This window comes from Bombyx mori, chromosome 25 (genome assembly GCF_030269925.1).
Source record: "Bombyx mori chromosome 25, ASM3026992v2".
NCBI classification, from domain to species: domain Eukaryota; kingdom Metazoa; phylum Arthropoda; class Insecta; order Lepidoptera; family Bombycidae; genus Bombyx; species Bombyx mori.
The window spans coordinates 11,831,441-11,851,192 of NC_085131.1; the positions used below are offsets into that span (position 1 = coordinate 11,831,441).

The 19,752-nt window shown below is 33.2% G+C and overlaps 3 protein-coding genes across 3 annotated transcripts in view; 2 read left to right on the forward strand and 1 right to left on the reverse strand.

Moving 5' to 3' along the window:
- Positions 1-1,378: 1,378 nt before the first annotated feature.
- On the forward strand, positions 1,379-7,363 carry LOC101741721 (zinc transporter 7). Its single transcript, XM_004927159.5, has 3 exons — positions 1,379-1,977; positions 2,271-2,488; positions 6,233-7,363. The coding sequence occupies exons 1-3, from the start codon at positions 1,788-1,790 to the stop codon at positions 6,848-6,850; spliced, it is 1,026 nt and encodes a 341-aa protein (XP_004927216.1). The 5' UTR covers positions 1,379-1,787; the 3' UTR covers positions 6,851-7,363.
- A 1,509-nt stretch (positions 7,364-8,872) lies between these two features.
- LOC733098 (transmembrane trafficking protein) lies at positions 8,873-15,448 on the reverse strand (the record flags this gene model as incomplete). The annotated part of the gene is given in 5 exon segments (NM_001047045.1): positions 8,873-9,309; positions 10,604-10,730; positions 12,733-12,803; positions 14,785-14,905; positions 15,145-15,448. Coding segments are annotated over 5 exon segments (618 nt in total). The 3' UTR covers positions 8,873-9,187.
- Positions 15,449-16,001: 553 nt separating this feature from the next.
- Positions 16,002-19,752, forward strand: part of LOC101742160 (steroid hormone receptor ERR1) — a 47,936-nt gene continuing 44,185 nt past the window's right edge. Inside the window, exons 1-2 of the mRNA XM_038020327.2 lie at positions 16,002-16,349; positions 17,240-17,330. The gene's annotated coding sequence lies outside the window, so the exon portion shown is untranslated. The remainder of the gene's footprint in view (positions 16,350-17,239; positions 17,331-19,752) is intronic.

Below are 19,752 nucleotides of genomic sequence, written 5' to 3' on the forward strand. Positions count from 1 at the left end.
AAATAACGAAAGAGCAATTTTTAATTACTTTTATCGCGGTTGTAGACTCATCTGTGACCTGCCTTACAAGTAATTATGTAGTAATTTGATTTGCCTCAATGATAATTGCGCGCTAATTTTACTGCTTAGGCTCTTCCATATTGTATTTTGTGTGGTTCGAGGTATGATGGTGTAAATGATTGATGCTTCTATGGCTTTACTCTTTACAGGACTCCGTGTACATTACGTTCTTTAAAACTAATACTTAGTCTTATAGCGTGATATGAGCAAATTAAAAAAAAAAGTTATACAAAATATATGTAGTTTTAAAATTTTACCGGAGACAAGCTCTACCTTGAAACTAAATGAATATTTAAAATCGCCCAACTTCTGTGAAATTGTTTTTACCCTGTAAAGTATTATACGTTCTATAAACAAAATGTATAATTGCTAATTAAAATATATATTTATCTATATATTTATATACATATTATTTTACTGCCAGTGAAATAGTTTTATTTTTGGACAAATTTGCTGAGACTTCAAGTTTGAGTCTTAAACTAATTAAAATACTTGACGGCGTTAACGATATTTCTGTTATACAGCACGTGCAATAGGAGTGACTCATACACAAGCCAGGTGCGCCGGCCGTGTCATTCCACTCGTAAAACAGCACTTGCAACAGGATTGACTCATAAATAAGCCAGGTGCTCCGGCCGTTATAAAAAGGCGGTATGTGCCTCGCAATGGACCCGGTCACTCGGTCAGCGAATTAACCCATAGACACAGCCTACTGAGTTTCTCGCCGGATCTTCTCAGTGGGTCGCGTTTCCGATCCGGTGGTTCTGCGAAGCACTGCTCTTGCTAGAGTCTAGCAAATCTCCGGTTTGAGCCCCGTGAGCGCACCTAAAAACGTTAGGGTGAAGCTGAAATAGCCTCTCAAGGCTATCGGCATAGGTAGGGAAAAAAAAACGCAATCGACATTCGTTCGACTGGGTTTACCGGGTGCACTTGCTATATTATTGTTACGTTATGTGATTAAGTGATTGTTGTACGTACTGGTAAGGTTCGATAAGTGTCAAAGTGAATTAAGCATATTGTTGATTAAATCAGGAATGAAAAAGTGTCTTCGTTTTACTTGGTGTTTAACAAGATAATGTCTACCGCGGATCCTATATACTTTTTTTTGAACAACATAATAAAATAAATCTGAACAGTTGTCGTTTTTTTTTTAATTAGTTACTTTTAATCTAGAATTATTTTATTATTTAGTAAGAGAATTTCATGAAATCATAATGAGTGATAGGCTCTTAGTGCGTTTAATTGATGTATTGCACTGACTAACTCACATAGGTCAACCGTTCCCGTATCTGTTATGATTTGAAAAAAAAAATGGTTTCTGTAAAGTATTTGGTTTTGTTCACTTGTAAAAAACTTGTAAATTATAGACATGTCATTTGACTTAACATAGATTTCAGTGATTTGACATTTTTGTATTTTTTGACAATGGCACACTGATACCGTCAGCCGTCACGACAACTGAACAATTTAAAGTTTTGTAAAATTAAATGAAAATATTAATAGATCATGTATATTGCGACCTGAAAACTTCAATGAATACATAATCAACATTAATTTTAAAAATAATATTAAATCAGATATTCTGATTATTACAATCGTCGAGGTTATGTACCGATCGTAAGGTACACGTATACAGTGTGTATTTTTTAATTTTTGTGATTTTTGAATGAATCGATATGAAATGACGTGAGGTTTGTGACGAGACAATAGGCAGTATTGAAGATACTATGTTACCACTTATACAGAAGGATACACGGCCGTCCCGTGGTCCCATCTCCGGGATTAAAGAAAAGTTTCAAAATTGGCTCCGGTTAATTTATTCCGATAAGAATTCAAGGAATTTATTCCTTTTCTTATTACTAAATTTATCATTTGCCTTCGTAGAGCTCTTTTATGGAGTATGGACAAACAGCTTAGGTAAGATGAACTTATTTTCCCTAAACTTATATTAGATAGATAGAACCTTTCATCAGTAATATTACTTTAAGCATAAGATAAACCTACTTTTTTAATATTGTCAAAACAGATAGAATTAATTGTCTTGTATATTAATAAAATTGGGAAACAGACATCATCACTATTAAGCCTGTGGTATCATTAATTTTCCTAAGTTTCAGCAGTACATCTTTGATATACAACTTATTTCATATACACGTTTATAAGTTTTGTGAACTCAAACAAACAGAACTAAAAATCATTTTCTATTTTAGGTCTTATATCAGATGCATTCCATATGTTTTTCGACTGCACGGGTCTGGTTGCCGGGTTGGCAGCTTCACTGGTATCAAAATGGAGGTCTAACGAAAGATTCTCTTATGGTTATGCAAGAGCTGAAGTACTAGCTGGATTTGTTAATGGATTATTTCTTTTGTTTATTGCATTCTTCATTATGAGCGAAGCTGTTGAGAGAGCTATAGAGCCACCAGAGGTGAGAAGTTTACCAATAATTCCTTATTTATTTCATTGTTGTTATAGTGGTCAAGATTTGTTTTTCAAATACTTTACTTTCTACTGGTGGTAGGAGATCTTGTGAGTCCGCACGGGTAGGTACCACCACCCTGCCTATTTCTGTCGTAAAGCAGTAATGCGTTTTGATTTGAAGGGCGGGGCAGCCGTTGTAACTATATTGAGACCTTAGAACTTATATCTCAAGGTGGGTGATGCATTTACGTTGTTGATGTCTAAGGGCTCCAGTTACCACTTAACATCAGGTGGGCTGTGAGCTTGTCCACCCATATAAGCAATAAAAATAATAATAATAATAATAGCCTAGAACTTTATGAATGAGTTAAAAAAGAGTAATAGACTTTACACTGTGGAGCTCATGAATGTGCATTTGAATTATAATTATAAAATAAAAAGAATGTCAATCAATATTAATTACACAACATACAGATAGTGTTTTTAGATATAATAATAATAAAACTTGATAAAACATCATCAACTTTATCTACAACTTACAAATGATAAAAACTGCACACTGTGTTAAATTATTTTTTGTGGCATATTTGAGTGAACTCCATGCTGTGGTGTTAAATATTTGCTGGAATCTTTAGACACGTTGATCATCAGATTGTGGTGAAAGCAGGCAGGGTGCATGCTTAAAATACAACCTACGACCATAATAATTTTGTAGAAAGACAAACAGTTATCACAAAGAAATATGGGTTGCAATTGAATGACTAAAAGTTAATTGAAAATTGTTTAATTAGGATTATTGTGATAAGTTAATCAATTTTACAGATTCAGACCAGTAAATCATGTCATACTTTGCAGTGCTTATTGTGAGATACTGCATTATGTTAACATGTTCAACATTATGGCTCAAAGCATATGGTAGTATCAATTTGTGGTGTTGCTGTGGTTGAGTTTCCACTTACAAATACAAAGTGGATTGTCATCAATGGCCCATCTGTAGTGGTTTTTTTATATCCTTAATGCATTTCAATTTTAAAGAAAAAAAAATTATAGTTAATCATTTTCAAATTAATTAATCAAGCAACTTCAAATGAATGGCATCTAGTCTGCAAGATTAAATCGAGTGTTGGGTTGTACCTCTCTTGTTTTCCTACTGTGCCTTTAGATATGAGTCCAAAATGAAGAAAAGAATGCAAAATATGCAGACTTCTACATGCAAGTTAATCTAGCGATTTTAAAGTTTTTTCACTTGAAAATGAAAATCAATTATAAAGGACAATGCCCAAAAGTGGGCCAACTTTATGTCAAAACTATTTGTACTTGAAAAACTATGCCTTATTTTTTCACGTTGTTTAGTTTATGTATCAACATTTCTTTCAACCTGGCATTGTTTTCCAAAAAAATAAATTACTTAATTGATAACATCCCAAAACTATCCATGCCATAGTTTTTAAATTCGCCAATAGGCATAGGGCTTAGCCCATACAGCCTTATAGCAAACCTATATGCTGTCAAACGAAAGAGTTGTTTGTGACTTGAACAACAAATTAAAAAAAAATAGCTAATGCTTATAATTCACAGGCTTCTTAGTAAAAATATCAATGGCCTACCATTACTCTATTCTTATTATATATTATGATCAGAGAGTTTTCGCAGCAACCCGAGAGAAGCGTCACTTGTATTTTTATTTTAAAGTTTTTTTAATAGTTTATTGTGTAATTTGTATTATTTGTATTTGTAATATTGTGTATAAAAGATCTGCGTAAGCTCATGCTCAGTCAATGTGGTATTCGTCGAGTTGACGTCAAAACTCCCAAAAAGCAATAAAAAGAGATACACCGGCTTTTTATTGACATAAAAAATATATAACTTCGACAGACTAGGCTGTATAGGCTACGCTCTTTGCCTGCTTATTGGTGAATTTAAAAACAACAACAATATCGTTGCCGGCTTCCGGATTTTAATTTCATTTTATTATTATTATGAGGATATAATATTAATAAAATGTACGTAAGGGCTTATTTCTAGCAACATTAACCACAATTAAGTTATTTAATACTGTAAATAATTATGAGAGCGATTATTGATTTCGAAGAAAACAATTAACAACTTAATTTTAGCTGCAGAAAAAAACAGATTTCTCTTAAACCTGGGTGAGAATGTAAAAATCGTTTTCTGAATATGAAACGATATTTCTTTGTCTATCAAATTAAGTTAAAACCATAATGACAGGACAACTTTTTTTAGGGGCCCAAACGCCCATAGAAAATGGGCATTGTCCTTTCTGATTGACGTTAGTGGAATAAACTTAAACATTAAAATTACAAAGTGTGCTCTGTTTTGATCTAACTACTAAAACTTGATTTATTGTAAAGTAAATGCAACACGACCACTTCGATAAAGCGGCACGACACGAGAACCCTCTCGTCATGGCCGCCGGTAACTACATTCCTGATCCAGCGGACAGAATGGAAAGCAGTCGACGTCGCCTAAAATCCGTAATTTCGGATCCTCCCGATCCACTAACGGTGCTTTTAGGTACCTCAAGCACCGGTCACCGTTCTCGTCGAACCTGTCGCTTGCGACGAAGGGCTCGACGAGTAAATTAACTCACAGACACAGCCCACTAAGTTTCTCGCCAGATCTTCTTAGTGGGTCGCGTTTCCGATCCGGTGTTAGATTCTACGATGCACGGCTCTTGCTAGTGTTCGTGTTAGCAACGTCGTCAGGTTTGAGCTCCGTGAGCTCACCTACTAGTTAAGGTTACGCTGAAATAGCCTCTCAAGGCTATCAGCTTATTTAGTAAAAAAAAAGCAAAACGACATAGCAAACAATAAGGGAATACATACAAGGGAAACATTGGGCAAATACTTTGATTTTTTTTAATTCCTCAAACTTTCACTGCCTCACAGTCTATCAAAGAGAACGAGAACGTATTTCCGACACAAGATTTGAAAATGTTTTCGTAATTACATTGCAAAATTTACGTTACGTTAACAAATAGTACGTATTTACGTAACCAAACTTAGATATTGTCACGTATTTTTTGACGCCATTGTCCAGCGCTAACGGTATCAGACGACGTCTTCAGTGAAAACACGTGCCTAAATTGAACTACAGTACGTGATCAATTCATTATCATTGTGTAATTTTATTGTATTCGTCCAATAAAATGAATTTTAAAAATGCGTATTTTTGGATTGTTATTTTTTCATCGAGCAACATTGAAATTGGTTGACTTCGTTTTTTGGCGGGACATGACATAGGCCTATAAATCACAAAATGAATCGCATGCGAAAAATCGCAACGTAATTAGGGTTACCGATTTATATAGTCAATTATATAAATATAATTAATTAATTAAAAATTTATATGCACACACTAAGAACAAACCAAACAAAAATATAAGGTCAAAGTAATATAATTAAAGTATTTTCATCGGTTCTTGATACGTGTCAAAATTATTAAGATAATCGCGCGTTGTGAAGTTTACTCAAAATTATAGACATGTACAAGTCGAGCTAATAAAAACGTTTTAAAAATTACCCAAGAGTTAAAGCTTCTATGCCCTATCGCCTATGAAATATGAACGGTTGTAAATAAGTAACTATTGGCAGAACCATTTCAAAATAAATCGATGTTGCGGAACGGCCTTCGTTTTAACTACAATAGTTGCTAAGACTGCTTGATAGTGTAACAGACGCAGGTTAAACTTCAAAATGACAATATAAAGTAATTTCTATTTTACTTTCAGGTAAAACATGAGCGTTTGCTGGTTGTATCGGTGCTCGGATTCCTCGTGAACCTGGTGGGCATATACGCGTTCCACCACGGTCATGGACACGGCCATGGTCACTCCCACGGCGGGCACGGACATTCGCACAACCACCACGGGCATTCGCACGACGACGAAGTGCACACCGGTGCGGGTTCGGCCATCATGAGAGGGGTGTTCCTTCACGTTCTGGCCGACACCCTCGGCTCCGTCGGCGTCATAGTGTCCGCCATCCTCATGCAGACGTTCGGATGGATGCGAGCCGATCCGATCTGTTCAATGGCAATCGCGCTTCTGATCGCCGCGAGTGTCATACCCCTAGTGCGGGACTCGGCCGGGGTGCTCATGCAACGGACTCCGACCTCTCTGGAGCGCGCGTTGCCCAGTCTCTACACGCGCGTCGTGGGCCTGGCCGGCGTGCATGCTGTCCAGGAACCGCACTTTTGGACTCTTTGCAGTGAAATTCACGTTGGTGCCATGAAGCTCGAGGTGGCCCGCGAGGTGGACCCCCGATACGTGACGGACCAGGTCGCGAGGATCTTCAGGGAAGCCGGCGTCAAACATCTCACCGTACAACTAGACTATTCTCCCCTTTGATAAGACTAACCGATCACAAATCTTATTTAGGTTTTAATGCTAGAGAGAACTGGCGTGGATTCCGTACGTTCCTAGATACCGTGAGATTGATACGAGTGAAAATTGACGCAGTTAGTAAATATCACAGAGTTTGCGCTGTTTTAGATGCATTTCAAAGTCCACACAGTGGGCTTTATTGTATATAAGGAGAATAAATTATGTCAATATAGAAATAATATAATGTGGTGCAATCTGTACTAATTTAATGTGAACAGTTTTTACAAATAAATTACGTGGAAGCCATACAACAGTATTGGTATAACATACTTAATGAAATTCCTCTTATACTTATAAAAATTATATTGTCCGTTACAAAAGAAAATTTTATTTTTATATGTAATGTTTTATTTTCTTACTTCTTATTTATATATTTATATTTTTTTACATTCCGTCTTTAATAATATATGATATTTTGTGATTTGGTTGTCCTGCGATTAATATTAAAATATATAAATACAACTTTTTTATCATACACTCACTATGTTTCTGTTTCACAATATTTCATATTTTGTTGTGTGTTCATTTTGTATTTTGATAAATTCTATATTCTTTGGGCCATCTTGTTATGAATTAGCGACCCACCTCTAGTTTAAATATAAAATATATGCGTTATATAATAACTTAATCGTAAAGCAAGGAGTGTAGCATAAAATAATGTCAGACTTAAAAAAAAAGTTCAACGAACAATTGCCTTAAACTGACCTCCATTGGCAGTTCTAGTTAGAATTTATTCTAGAAAATTCTTGGTTACTTTGTTTATAGGACTTTCTCTGAATAATTTAAAGAAAAAAACATATATTCGCCTAAGTTTACTTGATCTTAGTGACATATTGTGAAAATTAGTCGTCGTAACGACTATTACGGGTCCAGATTTGATTCTCCTGTTAGTCTATGTTAAACATGCGTAGGTAAGCATGTTTCGTGTAGGTACTAACAGCACAAGGGGAAGTCCTAGCTTGTGGCAAAAAGCACAGAGTACGTTGTACACAGAAGAAAAGTACCTACTTCATTTTTATAGCTACGCTCTGTTACAGCCAGGGTAGGGCCGTCCACTCCGGCTTATGCAAAAAGGTAAAATGGATAGGAATATGGATAGAAACAGGAATAGGACGTGTCGTGGTCGGGGCACTTGTTGAAGGAAGAACAGACGTAAACACTAATAAACTGATTCGAGTTTGTTATTTACGTATTGTCACCATATTATAAGTACACATACACGACTACCTCGCTTTTTTTCCCTACCTATGCTGATAGCCTTGATGCTATTTCAGTTTCTTGTCGTGTAGATGAGCTCACGGGGCTCAAACCGGGAGTGTTGCTAACACTGGCCCTAGCAAGAGCAGTGCTTCGCAGAATCTACCACCGATATACCACTGCTAGTTTTAAAATGACGGTTTATTCAGAGAATAAAAACGCTCATTAACTTAAATAAATTTATCATTTCTACGTTTTTCGAATAACTTTGTGAATGTGAGTTAGTGGCCGTGAGCGATGTCTGTGTGCGCGCTTCTATGAGATTAATTTCTGCAGGCGATGTTTAATGGGGTATATTTAAAAATAAAATTAGACTCGAGTATATAGTTTTTTTTATCTATATAACTAATTTATATCATATCAAATTTTGGTTAATTAAAAATACCCTCCAAATATTATCTAAACAGTACTAAGCTTCGATTAGATAATATAAAATTAATAAGATGTAATATTTTATATATTTTTATGGCCCTTGTAGGCAGACGAGCATACGGCCCGCCTGATGGTGAGTGGTTACCGTCGCTCATGGAAGTCAGCAATGACGGGTGAAACCAAGCCGCTGTCTACCGTAAAAAAAATCCAGTAAAATAGCACGTCATATAGACGAGGGCATTCAATAGGAATCAGTCTATCAGTGATGAAAATTTTATTTCAATGTGTGACCGTACAGACGCTTAATGTTGCTGATACTATATCTATACTATATTTAAAAAATAAAATTATTATTACTATTATTCCAAATAGACTTTATTTTACATTTGCAGACACAAAACGCGATCATTTACAACAAATAATAATTAAAAAAAAAATTAGGAAATTACTGCATTAACTATTCCAAACATTTAATAGTTCACTAATATTAAACAATTTAAGATCTAATGTCGCAAATTTTAAGTCACCAGAGGAGTGTTCCCAGTGTTGCGAAAAAACTGCACACTATAATATAAACTACCACAGATTATAACAAAAACGAAGTAAAAAAAAAAAAAACAGAATCGAATCAACACAGTTTCATCAAGACGTTACTCGCGTATTGTTACTTAATTACTCAATTAGCTTCTTTGCTTTGAAGAACCTGCGAAGGTACAGGACTTGCCAGGTGGCCAGACCCAAGAGGCACGCCATCGAGAATATACTGAAGAATAAAACTCTATTATTCGTTGATTCTGAAACAAAATAAAATAATGTTTACTGCATTTATTTTTTAAGGTGAGTTGAGTTACAGCGACATAATAGCAAAATATTTATTGATATCTACTTCAAATAAAATATCTTAAGCTTTTATTTCTCGTATCGTTTTGCTCATGTCTGCCACACAGACTGCTGTGCAACACGTTAGTGGTTTTGTTGGAAGAAAACGGCCGTTTTCCAATTACAGCACAAGAGCGCTCTGTAATTGGAAAACTACCATTAAGTAATGGTTAATTAATGGTAGTCTTTCAATTACAGAGCATAATGCGACTCAGTGACGCACAATGCCGAATTATGCTGAAGCTTAGTTGAGCATTATGCCGCATAATGCGCTCTTGTGCTGTAATTGGAAAATGGCCAACATTAATAAGTTTCGTGTAAATTTTATACTTTTAATAAACAAAATCTGTATACAAGAATGAATAAAATATGTGGTTTAAAACAATAAAAATATAACATCCGGATATAACAAACCGAATCAATAGTGGACGAAAACGGGGTCCATTTGACGTTATGTCATTACAGGAACCCATAGACCTCAACAGCGTAATATACCGTAACCTTGAGACATGAGTTCTAGATTTCAGTTTTACAGTACAGCGGCTGTTCCATCCTTTAAGTGAGCTGATCGACGGCCTACCAACAATTATTTTTTTACGGAATTAATATTAATTTCCCGACGTTATTCCTACGCCCTATTTTTCCTCATTATCCCTATTTATCCTTATTCCTATTATCCCTATTTTTTTTTAATAATAATTATTATATTACAATACATTGTGTATTAATTGTATGTATATTTAGGGATATATGTATGTGTATATGTATTTCACTGGATTGGTAAACCGCGCGTAATTCGTTTCCAAATGATTTTTGTCCACCTGATGGTTGTCAGGAAGAGATCGCTCTTAGCGATAAGACCGCCAATTGTACTTTTTTGTATTTAATGTATCGCACTGTTTATGTGTTTTTTGGTGTACAATAAAGAATACTCTCTATCTCTCTCTACGCCGTGGAAATCATTCTTGAACATAATAATATGTGAAGTGCGTATTTCATTACAAAAATTGGTACCCGCCTGCGGGATTCGAACACCGACACGGTCGCATCGCTCAAAACGAGTGCACTCGGCGTCTTATCCTTTAGACCACGACGACATAATTCAAGCTCAAATCATTTAGTTCAAGTTAAATATCATCTAAACACTCGTCAAATATAAGATATGTCTCTACCACATTTATTAGACATAAAGTACAAAAGAACCATTACCATTGGTATCTCTCATTTCTTCTTCTCTTTTCCTCATTAGTGTGAAATCTTGAACGATAGCTTCTGATAGGTCTTCTAGTCTCTTCAGTTCCACTTCCATTGGCTTCAATTTTGCAGCCTCCCCGATCTGTATATAAAAAAGATTAGCATAGTAAAAGTACTTAGGCAGTATCTTGACGCTATAACTTTTTGAACACAGCTTCATAACTCGAACGATTTGATTTAGATAACTAAACTAGTATTCAGTTAAGATACCAAATTTCTAGAAATGTGATAAATTATTAGTAATTTAATTAAAATACTCAATAAACATCTTTCCAATGATATGTCACTGCACTTAGGAAGTGAAATTGAAGCATTATTCGTTGGGAACTTTATTCCAAAGAGAAGTCGGTAATTTTAAATTCTCATCTTTCTCTTAGACACTGTTTTGTTATTACATCATTTAAGAGAACATTACCTGATTTTTTTATGTAGATATTTTCACATCATCATGTTAAACACTAGTGCTTTCATTCTAACAAAATCAGTAATATTTACTTAATTTAATCTAAATCAATCAAACATGCAAATGCTATTTAATGTACAAAAAGGTAATAATTATATAAATAGTACTAATTTTTAGGAGTTTTCCTCATGTGCAACAGGCTTAAAACAAATATTAAACCAATAACATTCATTCAGCTCAGTCAGCTTGACACGAAATCAAGGTCTTAGTAGAACATACAATTTTGTGTGAATAAATGATATTTTGTTTTCTAGTAGATGTATAAATATATGCAAGACTAATTCACTAAGCAATACTTAAGCATCGTAATTAAGATGATACAATCAATGCACAAAGCATACAGTTGGTTTAAATTTTATTATATTACTAGCTGACCCTCGTAGTGCCTCAATCGATAAATAAAAGACACATCAATGGGACACATCAAAGGAAAAACAAAATTGTTTGTTTTAATATAATTCCGAGCTTTTTAATATTTTGTCACCTTTTAAACCTTCCCTGGACTTACACAAATAATTCAAGACCAAAATTAGCCAAATCGGTCAGGCCGTTCTCGAGTTTTAGCGAGACTAACAAACAGCAATTCATTTTTATATATAGAGAAGAAGAAGATGGGCTAAGATTGGGCAATGGATTGTTCGAAATGAACGGTTTACAACCAAATTTTATCGAGAATGTCATTGGGTTAATATTTAAAAAAAACACATGCAGCTATACATATTATACTAATTAATAAGTACTACAAATAAAGAAAATTGGCTGGAAACAGAACAACTACAAAAGTTTTTTTTTTAATTTGTTAATTCTAAGTTATTTTTCCCCGACGTACTAATTAGTTGCGTAATTATTAGCTGTTTGTTAGATAGTTCATTTTCAAACCAAAACACAAACATTACCCAACGACTCTGGAGGCCCAAGTTGGTTTACCGATAATAAAGAAATATAAAGACAAAATTAAAAAGCGGAAATAAGCATACATAATGTCAACTACTAACTGAGAATTAACTTTCTTCTATGGCAGAAATACATACAGTTAAAGAATTAGAACAAGTAATTTTTCATTACTGGCAGATAATATAATTATATATTTAAATGTATACATAACACTAGTAATAAAGAATCAAATAAAGATACCCTTAACTAACAGAAAAAAGCAAAAATAAACTTTAACTGATGAAGATAAAGTTGATAGTTATATTCGAGTTGATTTTAAAACAATCAATTTGAAAATATGGGTTTTTAATAAAATATGTTTAATTTGCACCAAAATAAAGAATATTGTGATATCATTAATGTTAGCCATTCTGAAGTTTCTTAAAACAACATTTGAGCAATAATAAAAATTCTTTACACAGATGTTTCATTATTTGTGTTATTATGGTGTTTAATGAGTCATTTGTCTAGTCTCTATAAATTGTACTTTTTATTTTATTTTTATCTCTATTTTTTAGAAATAATATGTTGAATTTATTATAGTTAGTTCCATTTGCAAGCGTGACTTGTATCATTTTAGTTTGGAGACATAATTTCAATGATTTTCTTCTGTTTAATTATATATATAATGGAACACTATAATAATGGAAATATTTTGCTTTCATGATTAACTAATATTTTAACTTACCCCTTCATAAGTCTTTGCTTCTATGCCGATTTTAATATCTAAGCTTACTTGATGTGGAATACCTCTTCTTTCTGAAAAAATATATGAGAAATTTAAATAATCAGGCTTACTATTGACACTACCTACCATCAGAGAAGAGTTCATTTAAGTACCTGAAAACACTGCAATGCATAATGACGAAAGGTGAAGTAATTCATCATAAATATGAAGAATCAAATATTTTTAACAAAACTACTTGAATGGACGATTTTGAATCAAGAAAAACCCAGTATATAATAAAATGAATGCCACAACAACAACAAAATCATAACAGTTTCAAAGCTACAATCTGAGATTGTGATGGAGAAGAATAGGCTAGAGCAGATTTTTGATGATCAATAGATATCAACAAGCCCACAATATCAGACAAACTCTTACATTACATAAATAAATAGATAAAAAGTTTTTGATTAATTAAAGATGTTTCGTTTTAAAGCCAAAGCCTTCTCAGAAAGAGGCTGCTCAGAAATAGACAATAAAAAACAATATAACATTACTGGCTAGCTATATTATGTTTCTTCGGATAAAATAATATTGAAACATAGAAAAAATAACATTGTAAATCATATTTACCTAAAACTGAATTACAATGTTATTCTTTGCACTTGTCGAATTTTCAGTTGCATATCATAGCATAGCAAACCAATAAACTAATAGTATCACCTTTAAAAGGCAAGACAGCAAACATTTTATAATTTGAACGTAGGGTATAAGTATATTTATTTATTTTGTATTTTAATTAAAATTAACATTGGCGGACTTAATGCTTAAGGCATTCTCTAACAGTCAACCAAAGGTAGTGCAGAGTAAATAGTGGTAGGTGCAATGAAATTTATATTAGGTTACGAATACATACAAAAAAAGTATATCTACATATATACAAAATCACATATACATATACATACATACATATAATAGTTTATACAGTATTAAAAGTATAGTCCCCAGCTAAGTAAAAAAAAACCTTTTCTATACTATATCAGTTAAGTGAATTATATAAGGGCTCAGTGGTGGGGATTGGGAGAGGCCTATGTACAGCAGTGGACGACTGGGGGCCGTTGTTGATTATGATGATGAATTATATCTGGAACAGCCGGCTAGCACTTTGCTACCCACAATAAGACATCAGGTGTTGCAAGAATGAGATCTAAATGGCCAATAGATTTTCTGTTTTAATTTTTTTTGTATCAATTACAGCTATTTGATCTCATCAACTTCACTGCTGATAGAGAATAGCTGACCTGAGAATGCATTTAGAAGGGAAATAATAGCAGTTGCAATGCAATGCCTTTATAAGGGAAATAATAGCAGCAACAAGGCTAGATTTGGATACCAATAACATATTTCGATTATGACTTCTGTTAGTGAAATCAGAAGGCTTGATTGCTTTGAGGGACAAGAGATAGGAGAGGCCTACACAGATTTACACAACATTGTTGCACCTATAAATTATGGGGTTGGTTCTTGTTTATTTGTGTACATAACTTCGATCAACACAAATATTATTAAAAGAAAACCCTTCAAGCCCTGGTGAAAAGGGTATTTAAATTAATGGTTAATTATGCTGTATATGTTTTTTTACTAGTGGTAGGATGTATTATCAGTCCACATAAGGGCCCACCATCCTGGTTAGTACTGCATTGAAATAGTCATATGATTTGGTGATAGATGACAGCATTGGCATTGCTGGGACTTTGAAGTAACCAGCCGATCATAACTAACTGGTCCTATAGTACTAACTAGAGTAATCTTTTCCTGCTCAACATTATAATCTGTCTATTAAAAATATCTACGGGGTAGATCATCAGAAAGGCTATTTGAGCAAATGCCTTTGCAGACTAGTGTTTTACTTAGACTCGTAATACTTAAAACATCAGAAGGTATATTAAGTAGCAGTAAACTGTGACCTACTTTTCTATGCTGATCTCTATGTACTTTCTAAACTAATCTAAAGAACCTTTATTAAAATTAAAATATTAAAGAATTATTCAGTTAGTTCCGAAATAAAATTACCTGATGGTACTTTAGATATAAAGCAAACTTCAAACATATCATAATTCTCTGTGACGAATGAGAACTTTCCCTTTGTTACTGTATCTTTCTGTGATAAGATGTGCCCCTTCGAGTCTTTAATCTGTAATAATTGAAATCATTATTGTTTCTGTCTTTTTTTTGAGTTACACTGTTCGTTTATTCCTGTTTACAAAAAAAAATGTCTATTTTCAAAAAAGTAGTACCTACATTTTTTCATTTTCAAATATTTCTCTGTAAATTTTTTGTTTGTATCCTAAACGATAAATATCTAGTGGTGTACATAAGCCATGGCGTTTGAATATTACAAACATTTTTGGTTATGTCAGAAATTATACTCACAATATAGTCAACTCTTTGCCCCTGTATTTCTGTCACATCATATTCTCCTGCAACTAACACGTTGGCGTGTAATTCTTCTTTCAAACACTTGTGTGTGTTCGGCGCCAAGCTCCACATAATCGCATCAGTTCCATGCCAGATTAAGCTCAGTAACAACACGAGATATTGTACCTCCATGTTTATTGTGGTTATATATTATCTATCTTGCAATAAATAAAGCCGAATTCATAACATTTATGACCGGAAAACAAACATAATCTCTAATTTTACGTCAAATAGACCGATGAGTTGGCTAACGTCGTCGACCTTTTGGTTATTTTTTTTTTGAAAAATGTAATTGTGTTGCCAGGTTTCATTTCGGCGACTTCTAGCAAATTCTGCGTGGAATGGATTCTTTACATTCCTTTGAACTTGATTTAGCAGTTTTATACCCATACTGCTAGGTAGGTACTTACATTATAAATGCTTTAATATTATTAGAACAATAGGTTTAATAAGTACTCACAGTTTAATTTCTATTTTTTTGATCGTATCAGAAAAACAGTGATCAGTATCAGTCGATATTAATTTTTTGTCTTGTGATACATACATACATATTTGATTTAAATTAATTTGAACCCAATGTTTTGCGAAACACTTTCAGGTGGGAAATAGAATCTAAATTTATTCAGCCAAGCTATTTCTCGAAATCCATTTTTTAAAAGCTTGTTCCATTTCCATTTATTGGTGCACGTTATTTTCCAACTTTCTATCATAGCTGAATACAAATGGCAAACAAGAACATAAATACATTTTCTCTTCATGGATGAAAGAGACAGCGTTAGCTGATATTCTAAATTTAATTCAGTTCACAATAAAGCGATTACTGCGTTTCGTCGAATTCGAAAGTGCATTTTGCATTTTCAAGGAAATTAAAGAAATAACCTTAAATTAGTTTTTTTGAAACCATTATTGCTTAGAATCGCAACTTAATAGAACTTATTACAATATCTACTACTTAATTAATTTTCAAGGGACTTTGAATAGCTGTGTTGTGAAATAAAAGTGCGAAGATTATAAATTGCATCTGACTGATTGACAGATGCATAATTTATTTCTGTAATTCGAAAATTGTTTTGTGCAGATCTTGATTAAATGATTTGCCGAAAGTACGGTACGTCGATGCTTTAGTGACCGTAAATCACATTAAAATATAGGTAATTTCGGTGAGTACTCATTTCTATCTGTGCAAAAGTAAGTTTACATAATCTTGCAAAGTTTTAAAAATTACATCTTAACTAATTGATCCATAACGATTTATTTTAAACATAAAGGAACTTTTATGATATTAATAAATAAAAGTAAAATAATGGATCCAAGCTGTTAATTAAAATAAAATACTCCATAGATTTCCTTACAAGATTTTTATTGTAAAGGATCTGTAAGATGACAACAACAAATCCATAATAATACAACTGCTCATTACTAATTGTATAAAAAACTTATTTTACAATAGTTATATTAAAATCGGAAACTATTATTTTGAAAATAGGGTGATTCTTGCCATTATCCCACATCTTGCGATGTCAGTGCAGCATGTTCTTTTATCATTCTATTTCAAGCTATACTTTTCCTAATGATGTTATTACATGGTGTACATAATACTGAATGAACTTTGCAAAACGTAGTCCTTAATTCATTATGACGAGTTTAAAAAAAATAATTATTATATCTTACTTATATTTTTCTATAGGTTTTCAACCAATTAATATTATGAATGTGAAAGTTTATAAGTTTGGATATTGTTTATGCGATCACTCAAAAATTACTCAAATAAATTTCACATATTTAAATAGTTTATAACAATTTTTTTATCATAATAACAACATAACCTGAACAATGCTGTTTATATTCAATTGTAATTAATAAGATATGAAAATTCATAGTTTGTGATTTTACCAAAACCTTACCAGGGGATTGGGTTCCAAAAAATCTTTACCTCGGTAAAATATGTGTTTAACATTTCTAAAATATTAGTATAACAAGGGTGAAACCATAGGGCATGTCTGGTGATATATAACAGAAAAATACTAAAATTGTAAAATTTCATTTTCAGACCGCGACTATGTCTCTTCGCAGTTTCTACAGAGGACCCTGTAATTCACAGGAGATATGTGAAGGACAACCAAACATAATTATTCATTGAGGTATTCTTTGTTCACTATTTATGAATATCAACGATTTACATTGGCTATATCCCCCAAACCCCCAAAATTTTCATAATTTAACTGTTAAAGTACTGTTTTAAGTGATTACTGGCTGGTGAGCTATGGTGATTACTGGCTGGTGAGTTATGGTGATTACTGGCTGGTGAGCTGGTGGTGAGGAAGATAATACAAAAATAATATTTAAATAGAACTTTTAATTTCTTAATGTCATATAAATTTACAATAATAACACCCTCTTTATTTAAATCAATAACATTTAAGCATGTACATCTAATTTCTGGTAGGTACTTACACGCAATTCATTCTATTCTCTTTATTGGCCATGTGTAAAACTTATTTTTAATAAAAGCCATTATAAAAATGGATTTGGATTGGATCATTGAAATGATATAAAAAAATCTTTATTTGACATGGCAAACAAAATGTAAATATTGATTTGGAAGTAGGGATAGGAGTGTTTCAATGAACAGACTTATTGTTCATAACAATATCTCTCTTTGTGCCTTGGGTAGAGAGAGCTTATATAGTACAAATGCGTAATGGTTTTAAAAAGAATAAATACAAATATTTAACTAGTCCACCACTAATCTAATATAATTATTACATAAAAACACATTCAATTTAAAATAAGTTCAGATTGCAGAGCAGAAAATTTTTTGTTTAAATGGGCAAATCTCCTAGGAAATAAGCCACTAACATGAAATATCATAAAAGTTCCTAAGTTTCCTGATTTTAAATACTCTTAAATGTACAGATTTTCATTGTTTAGTAATTAAATAATTTTTAAATTCAAAATAGGAGTTGTTACATATTATGTCTGTTAAGAACCAGTGGTTTTGTTCAGAATGAATTATAGTAAGGAAGGCAACATGAAACTCTCTGTGCATACAAAATAAATAATTAAAATGATACCTATACATAATTTTCTTACTGTGACAGTCCCGTTAATGTATATAACTAATAGAAGATAGGTTTGAAGTAGTTAGAAAACTAGGTAAAATATGTGTCAATTATAGATAGAGCCTTGGCGTTATAAAAAGTCACCGGTATTACCAGTGTCAACGGGCGACAATAACCATTTCCCAGCAAGTGTGTCGTACGCTCGTCCGTTACAGTTAGCATTAATAGAAGAGTTTTATCATGTCAATGGTCATCACTAGATGGCGCTGTCACCAATTTTAATAGTTTTATTCAAAAAAATTGTCTAAGTCTAATCTAATGAAAGACAGTTTAGAGATATAAAGTAAATTCTTAAATTATTATTACTGGTGCTAGGACCTCTTGTAAGTCCGCACGGGTAGGTACCACCATCCTGCCTATTTCTTCCGTGAAACAGTAATGCGTTTCGGCTTGAAGAGTCGTTGTAACTATATTGAGACCTTAGAACTTATATCTCAAGGTAGGTGGCGGCATTTACGTTGTAGATGTCTATGAGCTCCGGTAACCACTTAACACCAGGTGGGCCTTGAAATCGTCCACCCAACTAAGCAATAAAAAAAGTATACATTTTAGATACCACAGTTTCACTCAAGCTATAAAATGGTAAATTTAACATACGCTGTCCCTTCGGTTAAATTTTTAACTAGCTTGATGTTTTAGTTGTTAAGTTTGTATCATTCTAACGGAATCATTGAACTTAATTTTGACTGACTTCAACCTGACTGTCCGATTAACTTCAGGGAGCGATGACAATACAACAATTTTATAATTTCGTTTTTATAATATCCTGAACGGCATGAACAGGATAAAATAGATGAAAATAAATGTTAGTTTGATTTGTGATTTAAGTTTTTTTTTAAGTTTAAAAACTACGTACTTTAGTATTGTGATACAATTTTTCTTGTTACTTTAATATGCACTATATGCTATGTAAGCAGTGGCGTATCTACCCAGGGGCTAGGCGGGGCAGTGCTCCGGGGCCGTCAAGCTCAGGGGGCCCTCGAATCCTTACCAGAAATATCGATCGAACTGAACTTTTGGAAATTTCTACCATTTTCAAAATAAATATGACAGGTAGCAGCCCCATTTTAATCATGACAACTAAGTTGAGAGAAATTCAAAAGTTATGCCTAGGGAATTCCGAAACGTTTTTTACACTAGCCCTAGCAAGAATAATGCGTCGCAGAATCTACCACCGGATTGTCAAGCTGATTGGACGTCTTGGTTCGGTGAAAATGACGCTCAGAGATTCCGTTACATACATTTAAGTACCATATATCAGGGGTAATAAAAGCATGTTAAAAAGATAACTATTGCTGAAATCGTATGAAAATTAACCTATCCAGTCGAAAACTTTCTTTGGCAAACATCTGTGCAGTCGTAAAGGAGAATGCCCATTGTAGTATGGAATTTGGTTTCAGTTTGTGCTCTCATGTAACTTACCTCATTTTGTAGGGTTTAA